The sequence below is a fragment of the Euprymna scolopes genome, chromosome 35 (assembly GCF_053919585.1).
Source record: "Euprymna scolopes isolate OS-2025 chromosome 35, ASM5391958v1, whole genome shotgun sequence".
Taxonomy (NCBI): Eukaryota; Metazoa; Mollusca; class Cephalopoda; order Sepiida; family Sepiolidae; genus Euprymna; species Euprymna scolopes.
This window is the reverse complement of record NC_136516.1, coordinates 20,590,050-20,609,878: the sequence shown is the minus strand read 5'-3', so window position 1 is coordinate 20,609,878 and position 19,829 is coordinate 20,590,050. Positions and strand designations below refer to the sequence as shown.

General features: G+C 32.3%; 1 protein-coding gene across 4 annotated transcripts in view; it reads right to left on the bottom strand.

Moving 5' to 3' along the window:
• The window catches only part of LOC145259726 (protein virilizer homolog), a 239,719-nt gene that overhangs the window by 20,365 nt on the left and 199,525 nt on the right, over positions 1-19,829 (bottom strand). For all 4 annotated transcript variants that reach the window (XM_080117416.1, XM_080117417.1, XM_080117418.1 and 1 more), the window contains exons 33-38: positions 16,363-16,471; positions 11,334-11,408; positions 7,960-8,120; positions 7,092-7,350; positions 3,959-4,061; positions 1,389-1,668 (exon numbers count right to left, since the gene is read on the bottom strand). In XM_080117416.1, coding sequence (XP_079973542.1) covers positions 1,389-1,668; positions 3,959-4,061; positions 7,092-7,350; positions 7,960-8,120; positions 11,334-11,408; positions 16,363-16,471 — 987 coding nt within the window. The remainder of the gene's footprint in view (positions 1-1,388; positions 1,669-3,958; positions 4,062-7,091; positions 7,351-7,959; positions 8,121-11,333; positions 11,409-16,362; positions 16,472-19,829) is intronic.

The window sequence follows — 19,829 nt, the reverse complement described above, 5'->3', positions numbered from 1 at the left end:
TTCAAGACAAAAATATGAAGCATATATTATTCTTCTTACATATGAACTGTAAAAATATCCCGTGTGATAAGTCTGATACAACATGATTCAGTCAATATCATGTCCTCCTCGCTATACAACATACATATGATTTATACGCTTATTATCTGTCTGTTAAAAGAACAATATCTCACATCCACTAGATAACACATGACATGTTTTAATATATCATTTCCTCCAATATAAACCAATATACAACATGTAGTCCATCCTGCAAGTACCTCACTTTTGACAGAATCACAAAAACCAATACTAAAATAAAAAAAATAAAAAAAAAGAAGCCGTATGATGTTGAGTCATACGGATTTATTTTATCGTCATCATCAATAGAATCCTCATCAGCAGCAGATATGACTACGCTAAGGGGTTCATGACACGGACTGACAACCTGGGTATGCCAAGTTCAAATCCAGCTCATTTCAACAGAAACATTTTCACTTAAGGATGTTAGCAACCTTCATGTGGTCCCTCCCGTAGGTACCTGATGTCTTTCTAGGAAGAAATCTAACTAAAAAATATCTGGGAAATGAATGCATGGACACGTGTCTCTAATCTACACAAAAAAAAGAAATGAGGCCAATCATAAACTCTTGCTGAAAGGACAAAGACTGGCACACCTTAATCACAGTTTCTCCCATGACTTTGTATACGTCAGTTGTTATCTATATGTCGAATACAAATATTTCTACCATATGAGGCATCACTTGTAACTATTTCATAATCAAAACATCTTAGTCCCATAAAAATTGATCTCAGTTATCTGTGTTACAGCATACCAACCCCTTTTCAACCATGAGAAGTGAGATGTTTGTTCACATTACATTTAAATTGAATTCTAGAAAAAGATATAGGAGAAACAAATGATTTTCACTTATGTATGCTGGCAACCTTCAGGTGGTCCCTCATGCAAGTACCCAATGTGTTTCTGGAAACAATTCTAAGAAAGATGTCGGGGGTGGAGGGAAACACAAAACAATTATCATCCGTGGTCTCTCATGTAAGTATTTGATGTCTTTCTAGATCTTAGAAAGATATTGGGGAAATGAATGCCAAATAATAATCATCCAATTCACTTATGGATGTTGGCAACCTTCCTATAATATCCAATTCTAGAAGGAATCAAAGAAACCAATGCCAACAACAGAATTGAGCCGACCAACAAAAGCTGTACCACATTGATTCATGCATATTTGAAACTTGCATTCACTATGTTTTCCTGTTAAATTATCTGAGAAGTTTATGAACCAAAAAAAAAAAAAAATGGAGTAGAATAATTACAACATAAAACCAATTTTTTTTTTTTTTTCAATCAATAAAAATATGAAAAATAAAGCAATCCTTTGACTAACCGATCTCTCTTGGGTTTAGGTGGTCCGTCATATGATGTTGTAACGGTACCCTTTTTAAGTTCTTCTTCAAGGTTGAATTCCGGGCAGTATTTGGAGACCAAGTCTTGTAGGTCACAGCGCACAACATCCAATTCGATTTCATTGTCGTCAAAGTTTGCCACAGCCGACCAAAACGCTGTGCTGAGACGTTCATCATCGGATTCCGTCAAAATGAAGACGGTTCTTTGGTTGAACAAAGAACTCAGGGATTCACTTGTTGGTAAAATCGGTTCAACCAAGTCTGAAGATTTTAAAAAAGATTTTTTTAAATTAAAAAAAACAAAACTTATTGTTACCCAACAGTGAATAAAAAAAAAAAGATGTTTCTATAACAAATCGTTGCAGTGAAGTTGATAATTTGACAACTGATTGAATATAATACAAAGAAAAGAAACAAAAGTAAAGAAAAGAAGGCTAACTTAATGTTTGACCTAGTTTCAGTATTGTTCTTTGAACAACAATCAGTAAGAATGTAAAAAAAACAAATCGCGTTAAACTAATCTTATCCGTGGTGAATTCAATGAATTAATATTACAGCATTTTTATATAAATTATGTTGACATACTAGTTAAGCGACACTGGAGTGATCCACACTAAAATGGGGACAATTTTTGGAAGACCAAAAGTATGTGCGCTAATATAACATGCTAAAACCACACATGATTATAGAATAAAACAATCACTCTTTAAGCAGAGTTCTATTTCCATGATAAGCTTTCTGGAACATGCACATGGATGAGAGACCTTTTTTTTTATTTTTTTAACTATAACCAATGATGTAAAAATTTATGCACCTTGTGTAGTTTTTGACTTTTGACCAGGCACTCAATTCTGCCTTTCATATAATGTAATGGATGAAAATATAAATCTATGATCTCGGATTTTCAATGTCCCTTTTTAAAAACTTTTCAAGGTCTTCTCCAGACAAAATTCAAGTTTTATAAACAAATTTTGAGATATAAAGAAAGAATGATATATAAAAAAACAAAAAATAATATTTTAATTAATATTCAAAAGATATTTTGATCGTATTTTAATTAATATTTAAAAACTATTTTAATAGTATTTATTTTGATTTTATTTTTAATATTCCAACACAAAATTTTACTGAATATAAAGAATGATTTTCAAGCCTTTTTTAAGACATTTCCCATATTTCCAAGGCCTTTTAAAAGGTAATAGAAATAAGACTTTTTCAAGATAAAGCTCAAATTCAAGGTCTTCTATAATATAAATCTTACCTGTCTGTTTAAAATGTATGTATGTATGTCTGCCTAAAACTTTTGACAGAGGTGACTGATTTTCACAAGTTCAGTATCGTTTTGATGCTCGCCCCTTCGGACAACAAATATTGAAAAATTGGCTAAAAACATTAATTCCTGCACCCTCAACTGGGCACTTTTCTACAGGAAGGGGATCATTATTTTCGCTGATATTTTCAAAAGTCATCCCCTCTTTTCAATTGACTAGCCTTTAATTTAAACCTTTGCCACTTCCAGTTTGGCAGTGGATGCAACGGCAAAGACGTCACGTTTCTGTTTTTCACATTCTTTTCCTCCTTCGCGGTATGGGTTCGAGCCTGCCTGCTTGCTACATCTTTTCTTTTTTTTGCTCAACATACACCGCAAAACACCTGGGCAACGTCAGGCATCTAGGCTAGTTTCAAGATAAAGCTCAAAATTTACGCTCCTCTCAAGATAAAGCTCAAAATTTAAGGTCCTTTCAAAATAAAGCTCAAAATTTACGGTCCTCTCAAGATAAAGCTCAAAATTTCAAGATGATGTAAATAAAATGATGTCATATATTTTAAAATCTTTCTCAGTTAAGAAACATTTTATTTTCGTCATCATTATATTTAGTTTAATGATGGTTTTATATGCTGGCATGTGTTGGATGGCTTTTTTTTTTTTTTTAGAAATTGACTTTTAAACATATCTCTGATAAGATTTCTTTGGAAATAATTTCCTTAATTAAGGAAAGATGGTTCATAGGCTCAATGCCCCTCTTTATGCCAACCCAGTGAGGCAATGGGAACCAAAGTTTTCTCCCATCAAGACTAAAGAGCGTTTCATCTGCCATTTACCTACATTAGATTTGTAAAATTGTTCGCCTTCTGATATTATCGTGATGATAATATGGCTTGTCCCTTCCAAACCACAAGAAAGATTAGCTAAGAAATGAAAGATTAGCTAAGAAATGAATAATAAAAAAAAAACTGACTGATCCATTGAACCCTACAGACAAAGTGATGCCATAAACAATTAGTCGTTAACAGCTGGAGAGTTAAGATAGAAGAATTTGGGAAGATGAGAAAATTATTTTTATTTTTTTAATATAGAGTGGAATTCTAGACAAGCACTTCCCTTTAATGTAGCACATGCGTATTGGTTGTGCTATGGGAGAACTAAATAATATTATTTTTTTACATTTAATTTATTTATAACCGCCACGTTGCGAATCACATAAGAAAAATGTCAACTCCAAATGCAAACATTTTTAAAATGAAAATTCAAAGAATGATTTTGATTTACCTTTATTTTCAATGTTTTCGGTTTTATTGTCTTCAAGCACTTGGATAAGAGCCGAGGAACTTTCCAACAAGGAATCCAGAGTTTCATCATCTTTGGCACAGTCCTAGGAGCAAAAATATATATATATATATATATATATATATATATATATATAAAAAAATTTTTTTTTATTATTTACAATGAATAAAAAAGAAACAGCAAAACTAAATTCATGTTTAAACTTCAAAGAACATCATGGAGAAATATTTATTTTTAAAACTTTTTGCTTTAGATAATCAATCCCCTTCTCTTTCTCACACACACACACACACACACACACTAGTAAATTACCCGGCATTGCCTGGTTGTAAAATATGCTTAAATATATGCGTATTTCATATTTATTATAATAGAGCCAATACTCTATTTATTATTTTGTTGCACTCAATATGTAGCAGCGACTGCAATAGTTAAAAAAAAAAAAAATAAAATAACATGAATTGGGCGCCATTAGCTAGAATTTAAACCAAAACATGTAACTCTCCAGCATTATTCATTACCATCTAAGTCCATACGCATATAAAACCTTTAAAAGAAAAAAAAAAAAAAAAAGAATTGTTTAAAAGGTATAAATGTATATATGCGCATAGATTGGTTGGTTGGTTGTTTTTGTTTTACGGCATATCGACCCTTTTCAGGTTATTTAATGCTAAATCCAAAGATTTTGAAGAAAGATTTTTTAATACAATATATTTGTTGTTTTCAAGTCAGTTTCTATTTAACCCATAGTTGGGACCCTAACAGGTACTACCACTCCGGGTCAGAGTGGACCTTGGAGCAATGGCAATTAAAGGGTGGCTCCACACTCCCCAAAGCCCGCAAGCTGGGGCTTCACCATCAGATATTGTTTAAGGTCATATCCAGGACCCGCATGCATAGAAGTAACACATTTAGTCAACTTACACCTGCCAAATTCCAATTTTGAAAATAATTTTGACCCCCTTAGCAGCTATTTTTACCAGCTAAAAACCAAATTGAATTTGTTCCACAGGTCCAAAATTTCCTATATATCAAGTTTCAAGTCTGTAGATCAAAAACTGACAAAGTAGTTTGTTAGAGACTATTCACATATAGACAGACAAGGACTTGAAGGCTACCATATTGTAATCTACTGGGGAGCAGGTCAATGGAACAGTGTTCCACAGGCAGGTAGTTCTAGGAAAGAATCGTTATTCATGGAATCTGTGTTTAGATTTAGGTACAGATAAAGAGTGGGGGGAAATTGTTGATAGTGGTTGTAGCTAATCAAGTGTTTTTTTTTTGTGAAAGTTTGGTAAGGGTGGACCATAGATTGGAGCTCAGAGGAGCACTTGCCATGAAAATAATGATAGAGCAGAGACATGTTCGCAACGCCTCTTCTGTGGGAAAGAGGTTGCAGGGAAGAGAAAAAGGCATCACCTACTAGATTTCGAAGTCGGTTTTGAACTCTATCAAAGCAAAGAAAAATCAATGTTTTTTTTTTTAATATTTTTGAACTGGAGCTGTGTCTTGTTTGAAGAGAGAGTTGCATAGTTGAATAGAACAAAACCTCAGACCAGCACGAGTGGTATGATCACAGCCTGTGCAGTGAACATAAGCATGCATGTTCATAATTCAACTAATGTTGCCTAACCAGTTTACTATATTAATAAAGTAAAGTTGTTTTTCCCCTCTTCAGTCAGACATCACAGGACCATAAACACAGGTAACACCAAATGTCCATTTTCTGTAGGCTGTTTTTTGAACCCAGTCAACGACGGGTACTTTTGCTAGTATATATATATATATATATATATATATGGAAAATAAAACAAAATCACAAATGAATAATACTAAACATTAATCTCTACTATTATACAGGATGGTCAACTTAAAAGTAGCCCAATGTCTCTAATCTTTCTCTTAACGACCAACTGACACCACAAGACAAAATGCAATTCTTTTTCCAACAAGATGGCATTACATGCCACATGTCTCACAGAACATTGACACAAGTTCATGACACGTTTACAGAAGAGAGAACAATAAGCAAAGGGTTATGGCCATCAGATTCCCAGTCATCATGTGATTTTTATTTGGGAGGGAGGGGGGGGGGTTAAAACAAGAAGTTTATGAAAATTATCCTCACAATCTAGACCAACTAAAGGAGAACATTACCAACGTTATCAGGAGAATCACCAGAGAAGATCTACACGCAGAATCTGCAAATGTTGTTAAATGTGGCCATAAATGCATAGATGTCAACAGGGAGCACTTCCAGCATTTTTTTATAACATTACAAGTAATTTAAACAATAAAGAATGTTGTTCCTCTCTACTGCATTTTCTAGGCTACTTTTAAGTGGGCCACCCTGCATAAAAGGAATTTTGTATATATGCGTTTGTTCCCTATGGACTTCAAAACGGTTGGGCCTATTTTTATGAAATTCCACACAAATGTACTTTATGTATCTGGCAGTGTTCTTAGATAGGTTTTGTATCGGAATGTCTTTGCTAAGTATTGATAATCCATAATTGAAAAAATCGAATGAAAGAAGGAACATTTCACTTTATCTTATAATTCTCTACATTTATTCCTATCAAACTAATTCTCTCAAACAAGTCATACCTTAGGAAGTAGAAGTAGATTTTATTCAGTCAAAAAAAATAAATAAATAAATAATCCAACACTTCTACCATTCACCAGAAATTCAATTCATCAGATCCACTTCTAAAAAAAGACTGTCATTGCATTTCATTTACCGATTCTGTGATATTAACTTTCACCAATTAGGGCTTTCCAAGGTAAAATAATCACTGCTTCCTTTCTGTTTCAATTATTATTTTCCAGGCAATTCGATTGGCTGCTAAGAAACATTTTTCGGAATACCAGATTATATTTGTTGAATCCTACAAAATCCATTTGCGAAAAAGAAACTGCTTATATTCCATTCATAATATTCAATAGCTCAAGGCTGGTGCATAGAATTTCTTGAGGTGATTTAATTTTCTGGGCAACGCCAAGACACAGGTCGACTAGTTTACAATAAAAATTTGTCAAGCTCATTTTTTTTCTTTTTTTACACCTCATAAAATATTTATATGTCTGTTTCCTTGTCAATTAGTTTGAAACTTACCTCCAACACTTTCTCCAGATCGTAGAGTGGATGGTGTTCGTTTCCAAGCCCCCAACAGACAATGTTCCGCAGCTCATGTACAGCAAGCGTGTACGTACGACCGAAGCCCCCATCATCATCAGTGCCTTGAGTAAGGAGAAGTCGTAGGAATTCGATAGTAGAGGAGAGTACTTGCAGGCAGTCAGCATTGTCTTTGGAATAAGTGTTATTCAGATGAGCCAACAGTTTATAAAACGCTTGGTTGTGCTTCTCCAAACCACTGCAGAAGGAAAGAAACAAAACGTGAGAAAAACGTACAAAAATAGCAAGATTCATTTCAACAGCTAACACATTGAATCTTTGTAATAAGATTCATGACACACTAAAGTTAACACGAAATATTTCATCCCTCTGCCTGTTTTACAAGTATTTTAATGGTGGATGCTCCAGTAAACTAAAAGCCCTTGTACCCCCTTGACCTAAATACCCTTGTCAAACCCAACAAGCAGCAAAGTCCCACCCCTACACAGTAGAGATCCCTAGATGTAAGAAAGACTTCTACTCTAATAGTTTCTTCCCCAGAACTGCTAGACTCTGGAATTCTCTTCCGGGTTTCTGCTTCCCCAACTGTACTGACATGCAGAAGTTCAAGTGTAATGTGAACAGACATCTTGTTGCTCAACTCCCTCTATAGTATCCCTGCAACTTATGTCCCTGATAGTAGCCCCCTACATCAAAAGAGCACTGTGCCTTGTTTGAGGTGAAAATGTAATTTAAAAAAAAAAAAAAAAAAAAAAAAGAAGTGCTTTGTTTGAGATGTATACAAGTAAAAAAAGGGGGGGGGGTTAAAAAGTAGTAACGCTTCCAATAAACAAAAAAAAGGACTTACTTTTTGACATAGAAGAAACCAAAGTCGTGTTCACAGAGAAGACCCAATGTCCGTATGCAAGAAAGAACGTTTGAAAAACTGTTCTCAATGTTTCCGAGATGTTTTAAGATGCCTGTGATTATCAGGGTTAAATGCTCACCCACAGGAATTGAAACTGACAACTGAAAGACAAGCAAAATTGAAAAGTTAAAACTACAGGTTGAGTCGAAAGTAACTGATTTCTATTTGTTACTTGAAATCATCGAAACGAAACTAACCACTGAAAAAAAAAAAAAAGACAACTATTCTTCCTCTTCATTCTATTTCAATTGTAATTTTTTTGTAATTATTATTAGGGAATATTTTGTGTCTATTTTGAAAGTAGTGCCGAGACGATTAATCGGAATCAGGAATAAAAAAAAAAATCGGAATTTTTGGGGGTATTGGAATCGGTATCGGAAAAATTTAAGCCTGTTTTCCGATGCCAAAACCGATTCCTTAAATTATCTTTTTTATTTGATTTTGGATTAAGAAACATCTTCCACTGCTTGTAGTAATAATAAAATAATAAATATTTATTGATTTAAACTTCTAGTAAAACTAAAATCTCTAGATCATTCCCTCACAAATGTGTTTTTACGTTTCAGAAAATATATTTAAGATGTGTTTTTATGGTAATCGGGACAAAATAAAAATTTTATAGTTAAATATTTGAATATTTATAAAGAATCGGAATCGGTATTGGAATCAAGAAAAATATTGGAATCGTCCCATCACTATTTAAAAGTGAAAGAAATTCTTTTCTTTTTATTATCATCAGATATGATTAAGATTAAGCCTCTCCTTTCTTTGTTCATAAAATTGATAATTTCATACCTGATTATTCTTTCTTTTTTATTATTACTAGCATGCATTTCAGCCCGGCGTTGCCTGGGTGTTTGGATGTGTATGTTGAGCAAAAAAAAAAAAAAAAAAAAAAAAAAAAAAGTGGTAGTAGGAAGGCAGGCTCGAACCCGTACAGCAAAGGAGGAAAAGAACGGGGTAAAACCTTACGTTTATGCTGTTACTACCACCGCCAAACCGGAAGGGACATTTTTTTAAAATTAAGGCTAGACAATCTAAAGGAGAGGATAACTTTAAAAAATATCGGCGAAAAAAGTGATACTCCCCCCCGTAGAAAAGTGCCTAGTTGAAGGGAAAGATATTAATGTTTTTAGTCAATTTTTCGATATTTGTCGTATGAAAGGTCGAACTTTAAAATGATACTGATCTTGGTAAAATCCATCGCCTCTATTGAAAGTTTAAGGCAGACATGCAAAAAGACATACATAGATACATTTATATATTGGTAACTAAAAATTTTCGACCCAAACTGATGAAAAAGCTTGCCCTATCTCTGAATACCCTTTATGTAAAATTTCAAATATTTAGACCAGAAATTGTCTGAGTAATTTGGAAGAGACTGCAGAGGTCAATTTTTAAAAACTTTGACCCCTATTATGACCCCTTAAAATTTATTGTTTTGGGCTCAAATCAAGTTATTAAGTTAGATCCATGTCCAAGGAACCTATATCTAAAATTTCAAGTGCATAGACCCAAAAATTGTCGGAGGAGTTTGGTAGAGTTCTCAAAGGTCAAATCGTTGAACTTTGACCCCTTAATCGCCAAATTTCTGGCCAAAAACCGATCACATCGATTTTCCCAAATCTCAGTACCCTGTATATCAAATTTCGAGTCTGTAGACTAAAAATTGACAGAGTTATTGCATAGGGAAATGAACACAGACACGTTCACTTTTATATATATATATATATATATAGATTATCAGATATTAGGCTTTGTATGTATAGGATTCACTCCTAAACTAAATCTTATTTATTACACATGGGCTACATTGAAGATGTTAATTTCGATGAGGCAGCCATTTTTTGTCACAACTAGTGCTGTCAGTTTTTCTCAGCAACGACAAGTCAAAGTTGTTCTTTTGTAATTAAAACCATTGGGTTTACTTCTTCCTCTAGTTTCCTTTTCATTGCTTAATTAAAAGGTTTGATTGTTTTTATTTATAAATGGTGGAAAGAAATCACAAGCCTCTTATGCACAACAAGTATAGAATTGAATACAAAATGGAAAAAAAACACTTAAAGCAGTAAATTACAATCCCATTAAAAAAAAAAATAATAAAATAAAAAGGTACTTGTACAGTTTAATCATTAAAAAAAAAAAAAAAAAAAAAAAAGGTACTTGTATAGTTTAATCAAGACATTAAAAAATGAAAATATCGAAAAAAGTTATATTGTACGTATCCGTTTTGACATGAAGATCTCTGAAAAAAAAAAAATTTCACTTAATTTGATCGAGTAGTTTTTTTTTTTTACAGCAGAAAAACACGTTTTTATGAGAGCACGTTGAAGGCAGACATCTTGGATTTGTTTTAAATTTTTGTTTGAATTTTAGAAACGACATGGGAGATAACTCCATGTAAAACGCCGACACTCCCTCCCCATCTTTAATAACTAGCTTTTCTTCCTAAAAATCGAACCTTTTGCTCGGTATCACAACAAATTGTTTTTTTGCTATAAAACAAAAACTATTTGATGAAATTAAGTGAAATTTTTTTTCAGAGAACTTCATTCCATAAAAGATACATACAATTTAAACTTTTTTTTTCAATATTTTCATTTTTTAATGTCTTGACTAAACTGTACAAGTACCAAAAAAAGTTGTTGATTATTTTTTATTTATTTATTTTTTTTTTAAAGGCAGCAAACTTAAAATTGACAACTATTTTCTTTAATTGCAGATTTGGCAACTATCGGTTATTTTGAGTTCAGCCTGGTTTGCCAATTCATCATTAAGAGACTGACACCCGAGCAGAATTTGCAAATTGCAAATGATACGATCAATTTATTAAGAAAAACATTTGATGAATGAATAATTTCACAAACTTAACCTGTCAACTGGCCACCTCGTTCGTGCAATTTAATCCGATTAGATTATTTTCTTTAGGGGTATGTAACATCCCATGTCTATGCTGATAAAAACCAGACACAATAGACCACTTGAGAGACAATATTCGGCGTGTTATTGCTGAAATACAGCCTAATTTAATGTCTACAGTTTGTGAAAATTAGACCTCAGGATTATGCCATATCAATGTGAGTCGCATAGGCCACCTGTCTGAAATTGTATTGAAATTATAAATGTGAAACATTTATCTTTGGAATAAACTACATATTTTTCTTTGATTTATTTTATGTTAAATATCAGTGTTGCTAAGAAAAAAAAACATAACTATTTCAATTTTTTTTCCATTTAACTTAACATGACTTTGTATCTTTCCGCATTCTTATTTCATTTCTTAACAAATAAAAATATTAATTGCAACAACAAACCTGTTCCATGAATGACATTGACGATTCAGCTGGTGCCAAAGTGATTTCAGGGTCGCATAAATTCTGAAGAATTGTCTACAAAGAAATGAGAAAATGAAAAGTTTTACAAAATCAACAATAAAAAAAAAGAAAAATTCTACAAAATCAAAAAATGAAAAATTCAACAAAATCAAAAAAAAAAAAAAAAACTTAAAAAATGCTGGAATTAGAAAAAAAAAAGTTAAAACAAATTAACTTTTGATTCTATGAAGGAGACTCTTAAACAATAAAATAAAGCAACGTAAGAAAGGAGGAAGGAGAGATAGAGGTGGTGAGAGCACTTGAGAAAGAGAACAGGAGAGAGGTGGTCTATTATGATATCACAATGTAGCCTGAATTCCTTTGGCTTTGTTTAATATATAATAATATATAGGTCAAAGTAAAATTAGTATTTACAGATTGTGGATCAGAGAGGAATTTAAGGGTCAAAATTCTGCAATAAGAATTAAATACTAAACAGTTTCTTTTAATCAATCGAAAAGAAATATGAATTGAATGAGGACAAAGTAATTTGTTTTAACGACAGAAATAAAGACACAAACTGCACCTGAATAGAAGAAAGAAAATTTTGTTTCTGAAGATGAGATTTACCTTGAAAATTCAACGAACATAACACCACTGATATCATTCTGGTTTGACGCATTACATTGCTCAATAATTAATAAAAAAAAATTGAATTTTTTTTAATATTGTTGTTTATTCTTTTTACCTCGTCTTGTATCCAACAGTGTATTTCTACATAACAGAATTGTCATAGCCTTCAACAACTCCTTACACAATATGTACAATGTTTCAAGCAAACTACAGCATCATCTTCATTTTTTAAAATTTATATAACAAATACTGACCCAGAAGATAACGGGTGATCCAGTATAAATTACAAATTTTCCATTTTTTCTTTGCTTCATAATATTTTATCAATGTCTTTTTGCATTTCAAATATAACCCCCCCCCCCATTTTTCTTAATTTTTGAGATGAGGATTGATTATTCATATTATTTGGATTCTTTGGACTACTGTTCTCATCTTGAGTTTTATTTTAATGTTTCGGTTGATGTAACCTTTGACCTTTTTCAGGTGCATCTTATCAAAATTAGGAAGCTTGCAGATCCATGGCATAGTGGATAGGGTACTTGGTAAAATTCAGATGTAAAGCAACAGGCTTCTGAAGGTTGAAGGTTTAATCTTCAGCGCGGGTGACACTCAAAATCAATTGTTAATTACTTAGGGCTTCTATTCACATCATGGCTGATGGAACGAGAACATGCTACTCCCATAGATTAAAGAAAGAATTCCGTTCAAAATTCTGTGCAGATTCCCCAAGTTCTACAAGATACATCTAAAGAAAGTTCTACAAGTTACATCGACTGAAACATTGTGAGAATGACACTCAAGATGAGAACAGTAGTTCGAGAAATCCAAATAATATGTATCATCAATCGTCATCTCAAAAATTCAGAAACATAAAAAAGTTCTTATAAATAAAACTATGAATTTTTGGGTTTGTATTACTGTACACATAGATTCGAAAAAGTTGTCAAAAAACAAATATAGAACAAATAAATGTTATCAAAGGCAAGATAAGTTACTTTTCTACCTAACTGGATATGTTTTCAGTGTTTTTATTCAATGTAATATGTTTATTCAGCTCGAAAAACATGCAGTGTTTACCGATGTATTGGAAAATTCAAAATGGCAGCCGACTCTCTCTCGGAGAGGGTACGTTTGGGAAAAGGTATTATAAATAATAAACTAGACAAAATACTGTTAGAAATTCGCTCAATATATGTTACCGTGACATAAGTTGACATATATTCAGTTGTTTTCTAACAGTATTTTGTCTAGTTTATTATTTATAATACCTTTTCCCAAACGTACCCTCTCCGAGAGAGAGTCGGCTGCCATTTTGAATTTTCCAATACATCGGTAAACACTGCATGTTTTTCGAGCTGAATAAACATGTTACACTGAATAAAAACACAAAAAATATATCCAGTTAGGTAGAAAAGTAACTTATCTTGACTTTGATAACATTTATTTGTTCTATATTTGTTTTTTGACAACTTTTTCGAATCTATGTGTACAGTAATACAAACCCGAATTTTTAAATTGTTACCAGAAGTGACAGAAATAAAAGTTAAAAAATTTGGTGTACTGAAAAAAAGTGCTCTTTTGGTCATTGCTTATTTTGGGGTGCTTGAAATCCATATGCTCTTTCACATGTTAGCATATCACAGATATAATGTTCTTTTTTAGGTGCTTCTGTGTTAAAGGTGGATTATCTAAGGGGGATAACTTTCATTGACCAAGAAAAAAAAAAAAAAAAGAAAGAAATTTACATATTTTGATTAATAATTATGATTCACTAAATTAAAAAAACAAAACAAGTTTCTTATTTTAAAATAAAGGTTTCTGGTCTCATGCCAAAAGACATCCGTAAATTGCTGGGGCCCACGACCGAGATGTTTCACCATCTCATGAAGTTTCTTTGGCAGAAAAGAGAGAAATATTCCTTCGCATAATTCTTGCGATAAGAGATCTATATGCAATATATTATTTTTTATTAATTAACATAAGTCCATTTATTTTTTATTAATCAACTTGTTTCTTTTTTCGATTGATTATAAATGTTCAAGTATAGTATTCATGTATTAATATTTTTCATCTGTATTTATTTTTGTTATTATTCAAAAATCCTGTATTCGTTTTGTTAAAGTTTGTTAATTAATATGTTTCATTTTTGTAAACTGTTTCGGTAATTTCCGGTACTAACAGTTTAGCATCCCAAATTATTTCTTGCAAAATATGTTTTTATTTTGCTTTTTGGTTTTTAGTAAATAGGAGTTATCTCCCTTAGATAAAGCACCTCTAAAACAGAAACGCCCTTTCTTAGTTGTTGTTACAATGCTGTTTATCCTGGTTGGGTTGACTGGTTTCTTCCTTCACCCACACCACGTTTAGAAACATAGCGGCCTTGAGCAAGGTTGCAAGAGATGGTTAATCAAACCGTCAAAGATCAACCATTCATGAACCTGAGAGCTCAGCTAAGTTCTCCCTGATGGTTGCTGCCCATGCCTTCAGTTGCTTAGTGATATACTTGCACCATTCAGGAGGATTAGGTTGCAAATTAATTTCTTCTCTACACAACAAGCTGTATATCCAAACCATCAAAGACGGTCCTGCAACAAAATGAGCATACGAGGTCCCCCTCCACAAGTAAATAAATCTGTTCTAGCAAAAATTTACTTTCACCATGACTAATGTTTGTGCAAAATTTTTAAAAAATTCAAGGTATGGTTATTAAGAAAAGTGCAAACAAATGAACGGATGAACGATTTGGGGGCAACTTTACCTCTATAATGATTCCTAGGGAAGCAACCAGAGTTATCTCGAAAAATCTATTCTGCCAAAAATTTACTTTCACCATGACTAATGTTTGTGCAAAATTTTTCAAAAATCCAAGGCGTTGTTATTGAGAAAAGTGCAAACAAATGAACGGACAAACAAACGAACGAGAGTGAATTACTAAGTCCGACCCGTCCTTTATCAAGGGACTAATGAAATGGACATCCAAGATTTCAGGAAAATGAGAACAGTAATCAGGAAATGATTGCCACACTTCGGCAGTTCTACGAGTACATCAACGAGGTGACAGCTCATATCAATCCCGAGCATGTATCCTATGAAATTCACAACATATGAACGCCATTGGACAGGGAGAGACAAACGGTGTTCTCATGATCCTGGACGTTGTGCACATGATAGTGTGGACGTTGCATCTGAGTGATAACCAAGGGGTTGAATCTTTTGCTGATCCGGATCTGATCAGATTCTTCGAGCACCAATTGAAGGCCAAGATCAAATGGATAGAAAAAGATTACATTCCATGGTTTTTGAAAGAAGGTGGATCCAAATAGCCAAATATGAGTACATGTTCCCTGCTTGAGCATGGCACACACGGTTCTTTGTCCTGTCGAACCACAACCCTTCAGATAAGTTGTTGCCTCTTAGCTAGTCAAGTGATTGACCCTCCACTGCCAATTAAAAGCCTCCAAGATGCCCACTCCTGAATTTACATTTTTCTTTTCTCTCCTAACTTCCTCCAATTGTCGATAATTTCATATAACCAATTTTTTTTTCAACACTTACTTACATTTTTTGAAGGGGTGCAGCAAAATAACCAAGGTCGTGCCAGATAGAAACGGTTTGAGAACCACTGATCTCGCAGATTACAATGTTCATTTCCTTCATTGTCTATCAACTTTCTGTTTGCTATGTCACTGCCTTAATACATTAACTAATTTTTGTAATCTTATCTTTGGAGTAGAAACTTACATAACTTACCTTTCAGTCAATCTTGTTATACCAAATTCTATTCATAAAAAATATATATATATATAAACATAATAATAATATATACTTCTAATGAAAAGGATTCCACCAGACTTTGAATTATTATCGCTGGACCCACAAACAAATTTATACAAGCACTTGCCCGATTCGGATATCTACACAGCTATGCAGATTACCCAATATATAACTTGGACCTTATTACCAAACGGATGTAAAGAACGCATAACATGGATTTTATCAAGGAAACTGGATCTAAAAAAAAACTTTCATATCCTTTTTCTGCAAATCCTCCTGCTACAGGACTTCTGATAAATTTATTATTTTTACTTTGACTTTCCATGTCTCACTGACTTTAGCAAATAGGGTGTATACCTTTATAAGTATTTGCTAATATTTTCTCTCCTCTGATGAGATGGTAGACATCGAAACCTTATAGGTTAAGGAGATTAATTTTCTAAAGTATTCTTTGTCTTGCTTAGAATAATAAAAATTCTTTGATATGAAACTCAACCACTTCATTTCATTTCAATGAGAGTTTTTTGAAATTCACTGAATCACAATATATATATATATATATATCATCAATATTTTTCTTTTTGAAATGCCTTGATTCAAAATAATAGGAATAAAAACTCACCATAATTTGTTCATGTTCCTGAATACGTTGGGCCGGTTTCTCAGATGGAGTGTTGAGAAATTGAACAAGCAAAGTCAAGAGGTCGTGCGTTTTATCTTCTGCTTTTAAACTGAAACCATTAAAAAAATTAAAAAAAACAATAAAAAATAAAAATAAAAAAAAATAAAAACATATTTTAAAGACAATTAAAAAGAAAATATTACTTCTGACAGCAGCATCATATTTGTTTGTTTTTTTAATCCCTGTCGAGACGTGATCATATAAGACTCCATATTACTAATTCTTTTGTTCCAATTGATACTCTTACATCTTTGAAAGCTGGTACCTATATCGAAACGTAATCTTTTCCAATCAAAACATGCATGTCCTCTCACTGAAGTTTAATATGCCTTTCTCCGTAAGATGATTTATTTACAAAAAATCTAAATCTTATACTCTGACTCTAAATTCTTCCAACTTTGTATTTCTGAAGCAACCTTAATAATATCCTCTTCTGAAGATAATCTATATATATAAAAGCAAAAATGTGTGTATGTATGTTCGCTTTTTGTGTATGTCCAAGAAAGGCTTTTTTCTGAGAAGCAGTCAGTCAGCTCACAACTTCTTAAAACTTTTTATACCTATATATCTATAAAAGTGAAAGTGTCTGTCTGTCTGTGTATCTGTGTGTGTACATTTCCCTATGCAATAACTCTGTCAATTTTTAGTCTACAGACTCGAAATTTGATATACAGGGTACTGAGATTTGGGAAAATCAATGTGATCTGTTTTCGGCCAGAAATTTAGCTGTTAAGAGACCAAAGTTCTATCATATTGAGTGTAATGTATGTGGACAGTATGTGTGTTTAAATTCTCGGGGAGAATATAGGGAAAGTTGAAGGAGGCTTCTTTTATAACCATAGAAATGTAGAAATGTTGTAACTATGGGGATGTGTTTACATGACATATGTGGTTTATGCTAAGTTAGTAATTTATATATATATATATATATATATATCTTGTTGACTTTTTTTTTTTAATGATAAATACGGTTAAATAGCAGCTTCGCCTCGTTATTTAACCATATTAATCATTAAAAAAAAAAAAAAAAAAAAAAAAAATTGACAAGAAATCTAAATTTATAAATGATAAAAATAAACAGTAAAATCATCTAGGAGTTCATGGTGTAATGGTTTAATGTGCCAGACTGTGATACTAAACTAAATCAGTTTAAACTAAACTAAATTAATGTGCCAGACTGTGTGGTTAGGAGTTTGATTCCTAGAAACAGTCAAGTTACGCCGACAAGACATGAAATATGCATGTACGTAGATTACCGTTTTAAAAATAATAAAAATAGACATACATACACACACACACACACATTCACACATACACACACACACATACGCATGCACAAACATGAGATTTCAGTCATTAAAAACGATTAAAAGTTATAAACTGTTCGTTTAGAATTATTTATGCCAAATTGATGGTTAAGTTTGGTTAAATTTGCGCTCAGTTTGGCATTAATACTAATTCCTAATGGAATAGATACAAAAATACTTAGTCCACTGCACCTTATTATAAAAAAGGTTCATACAAAATTCTAACCAGATCGGAGAGAAAGTGGAAAAGACAGACAAACAGAATAAGAGAAATCTATATATATGAAAGCGAAAATGTGTGTATGTATGTATGTTTGTATGTATGTATGTGTGTTTGTATGTCCGCTAAAACTTTTCGACAGACAGAAAAAAAATTAACAAACTCTGTATCATATTGAAGCTCCATCCTTCGCCCGAAAAATTGGCCAAAAACGTTAATTTTCTCACCCTGAAATCAACAGTTTTCTACAGGGGGGGGAAGAGGGTCAACAAAAACCGTCCTCTCATGACAAGATCGGTTCTACACATGCGTCAGATGACGTCATGACCTGATTTAGTTTAAATAGTTGAAGAACTGACTAAATTTCATGTACGTCACGTAAGCTCAGTTGGTTAGCGCATTGGGCGCTTATCTAAACATTTTTGGTTCAAATCGGTGTGTGATATGTCTTTTTTTTTCTCGATTTTTTAAATTTAAATATTGAAGCGGGTTATTTAACCCATTTTTCACGTAACGTTCGTTTTTCTGTTTTCTTTTTTACTTTGCTTATTCTTAGGTTTTCATTAACACCCCCGACCAACCACACACACTCAAAAACACCCGGGTACCCACCGATTTTTTAAATTTTAATATCGAAACAGGCTTATTTAAGTCATTTTTCACATGTTTTTTTTTGGAGGGTTTTTAGTTTTAACGTTCGCGTTTCTGTTTTCTTTTTTGTTTTTGTTTTTTCGATTTTTATATTTAACATCGTTCGTTTGCCTTACGTTAGTTTTTTTGTGTTTTTTTTTTGATGTTTTGATTTTAACTCTTTAACTCGCAAAACAGCAATTCTCCTCCCTTTGTCAGAAATATCGCTTAAGAAATGCAAGAACTGAAGAACAAATAAGGAAAGTTAAAGTTATAAGACTACCAAAAGTGTATATGTATATATTAGTGATGGAACGATTCCAATACTTTTCCCGATTCCGATACAATTACCGATTCCGATTCTTTATAAATCTTTAATTATTTAACTATAAGATTGTTATTTCCCCCGATTTTCATAAAAAGCACATGTTAAATATGCACATATTTTCCTAAACGTCAAAATATATTTGTGGAGGATGATCTATAGATTTTAACTTGTATTTTAACTGGTATTTTTAAAATCAATAAATAATTATTTTTTATCATCATTACCAGTAATGGAAGATTTTGCTTTAAATAAAATGAAATAAAAAAAGACAGTTAAAAGAATCGTTTTGGCATCGGAAAATAGCACCAATTTTTCCGATTCCCCCAAATTTGTCGATTCTTCAGATTCCTGATTCTGATTAATCGTCCCAACACTAGTATATATATATATATATATATATATATATATATGCACACACACACTTTTGGTATATATATTTACAATAAGATTTAACATTTTTTTTTTTTTTTAGTGGAAGACGGAATTCTTTTAAAGTCATAAAAGCAAAACATACAAAAATCCTTACTAAATGTAGGTCATATATATAATCCCAGGGTTTTACTATATATATATATATATATATATATATATATATATATATATATATATATACTAGCTGTACCCTGCCACGCGTTGCTGTGGCTCAATTTGGTGTAATGGAAAATTCTAATAAAAAGAGAAAATGCATGTTTCTTATATTCTTAGTACAGCAATCCATTCCAAAAAGTAAAATAAAAAAGGCGAAAATGAAAAAAAATGGTACTCTTGCAGAATTGGATCCTGATCCTCAGGATTACTGTCAATCATGGCTTGGGCTTGACCAACAATCAGTGGATAAAGTTGAACGTAGCAAAAATGTTGAAACGCTAAATGTTTTTTTTTTTTTTTTGTTTTCTGTATACAAAAATGTGAGTTAGTAATT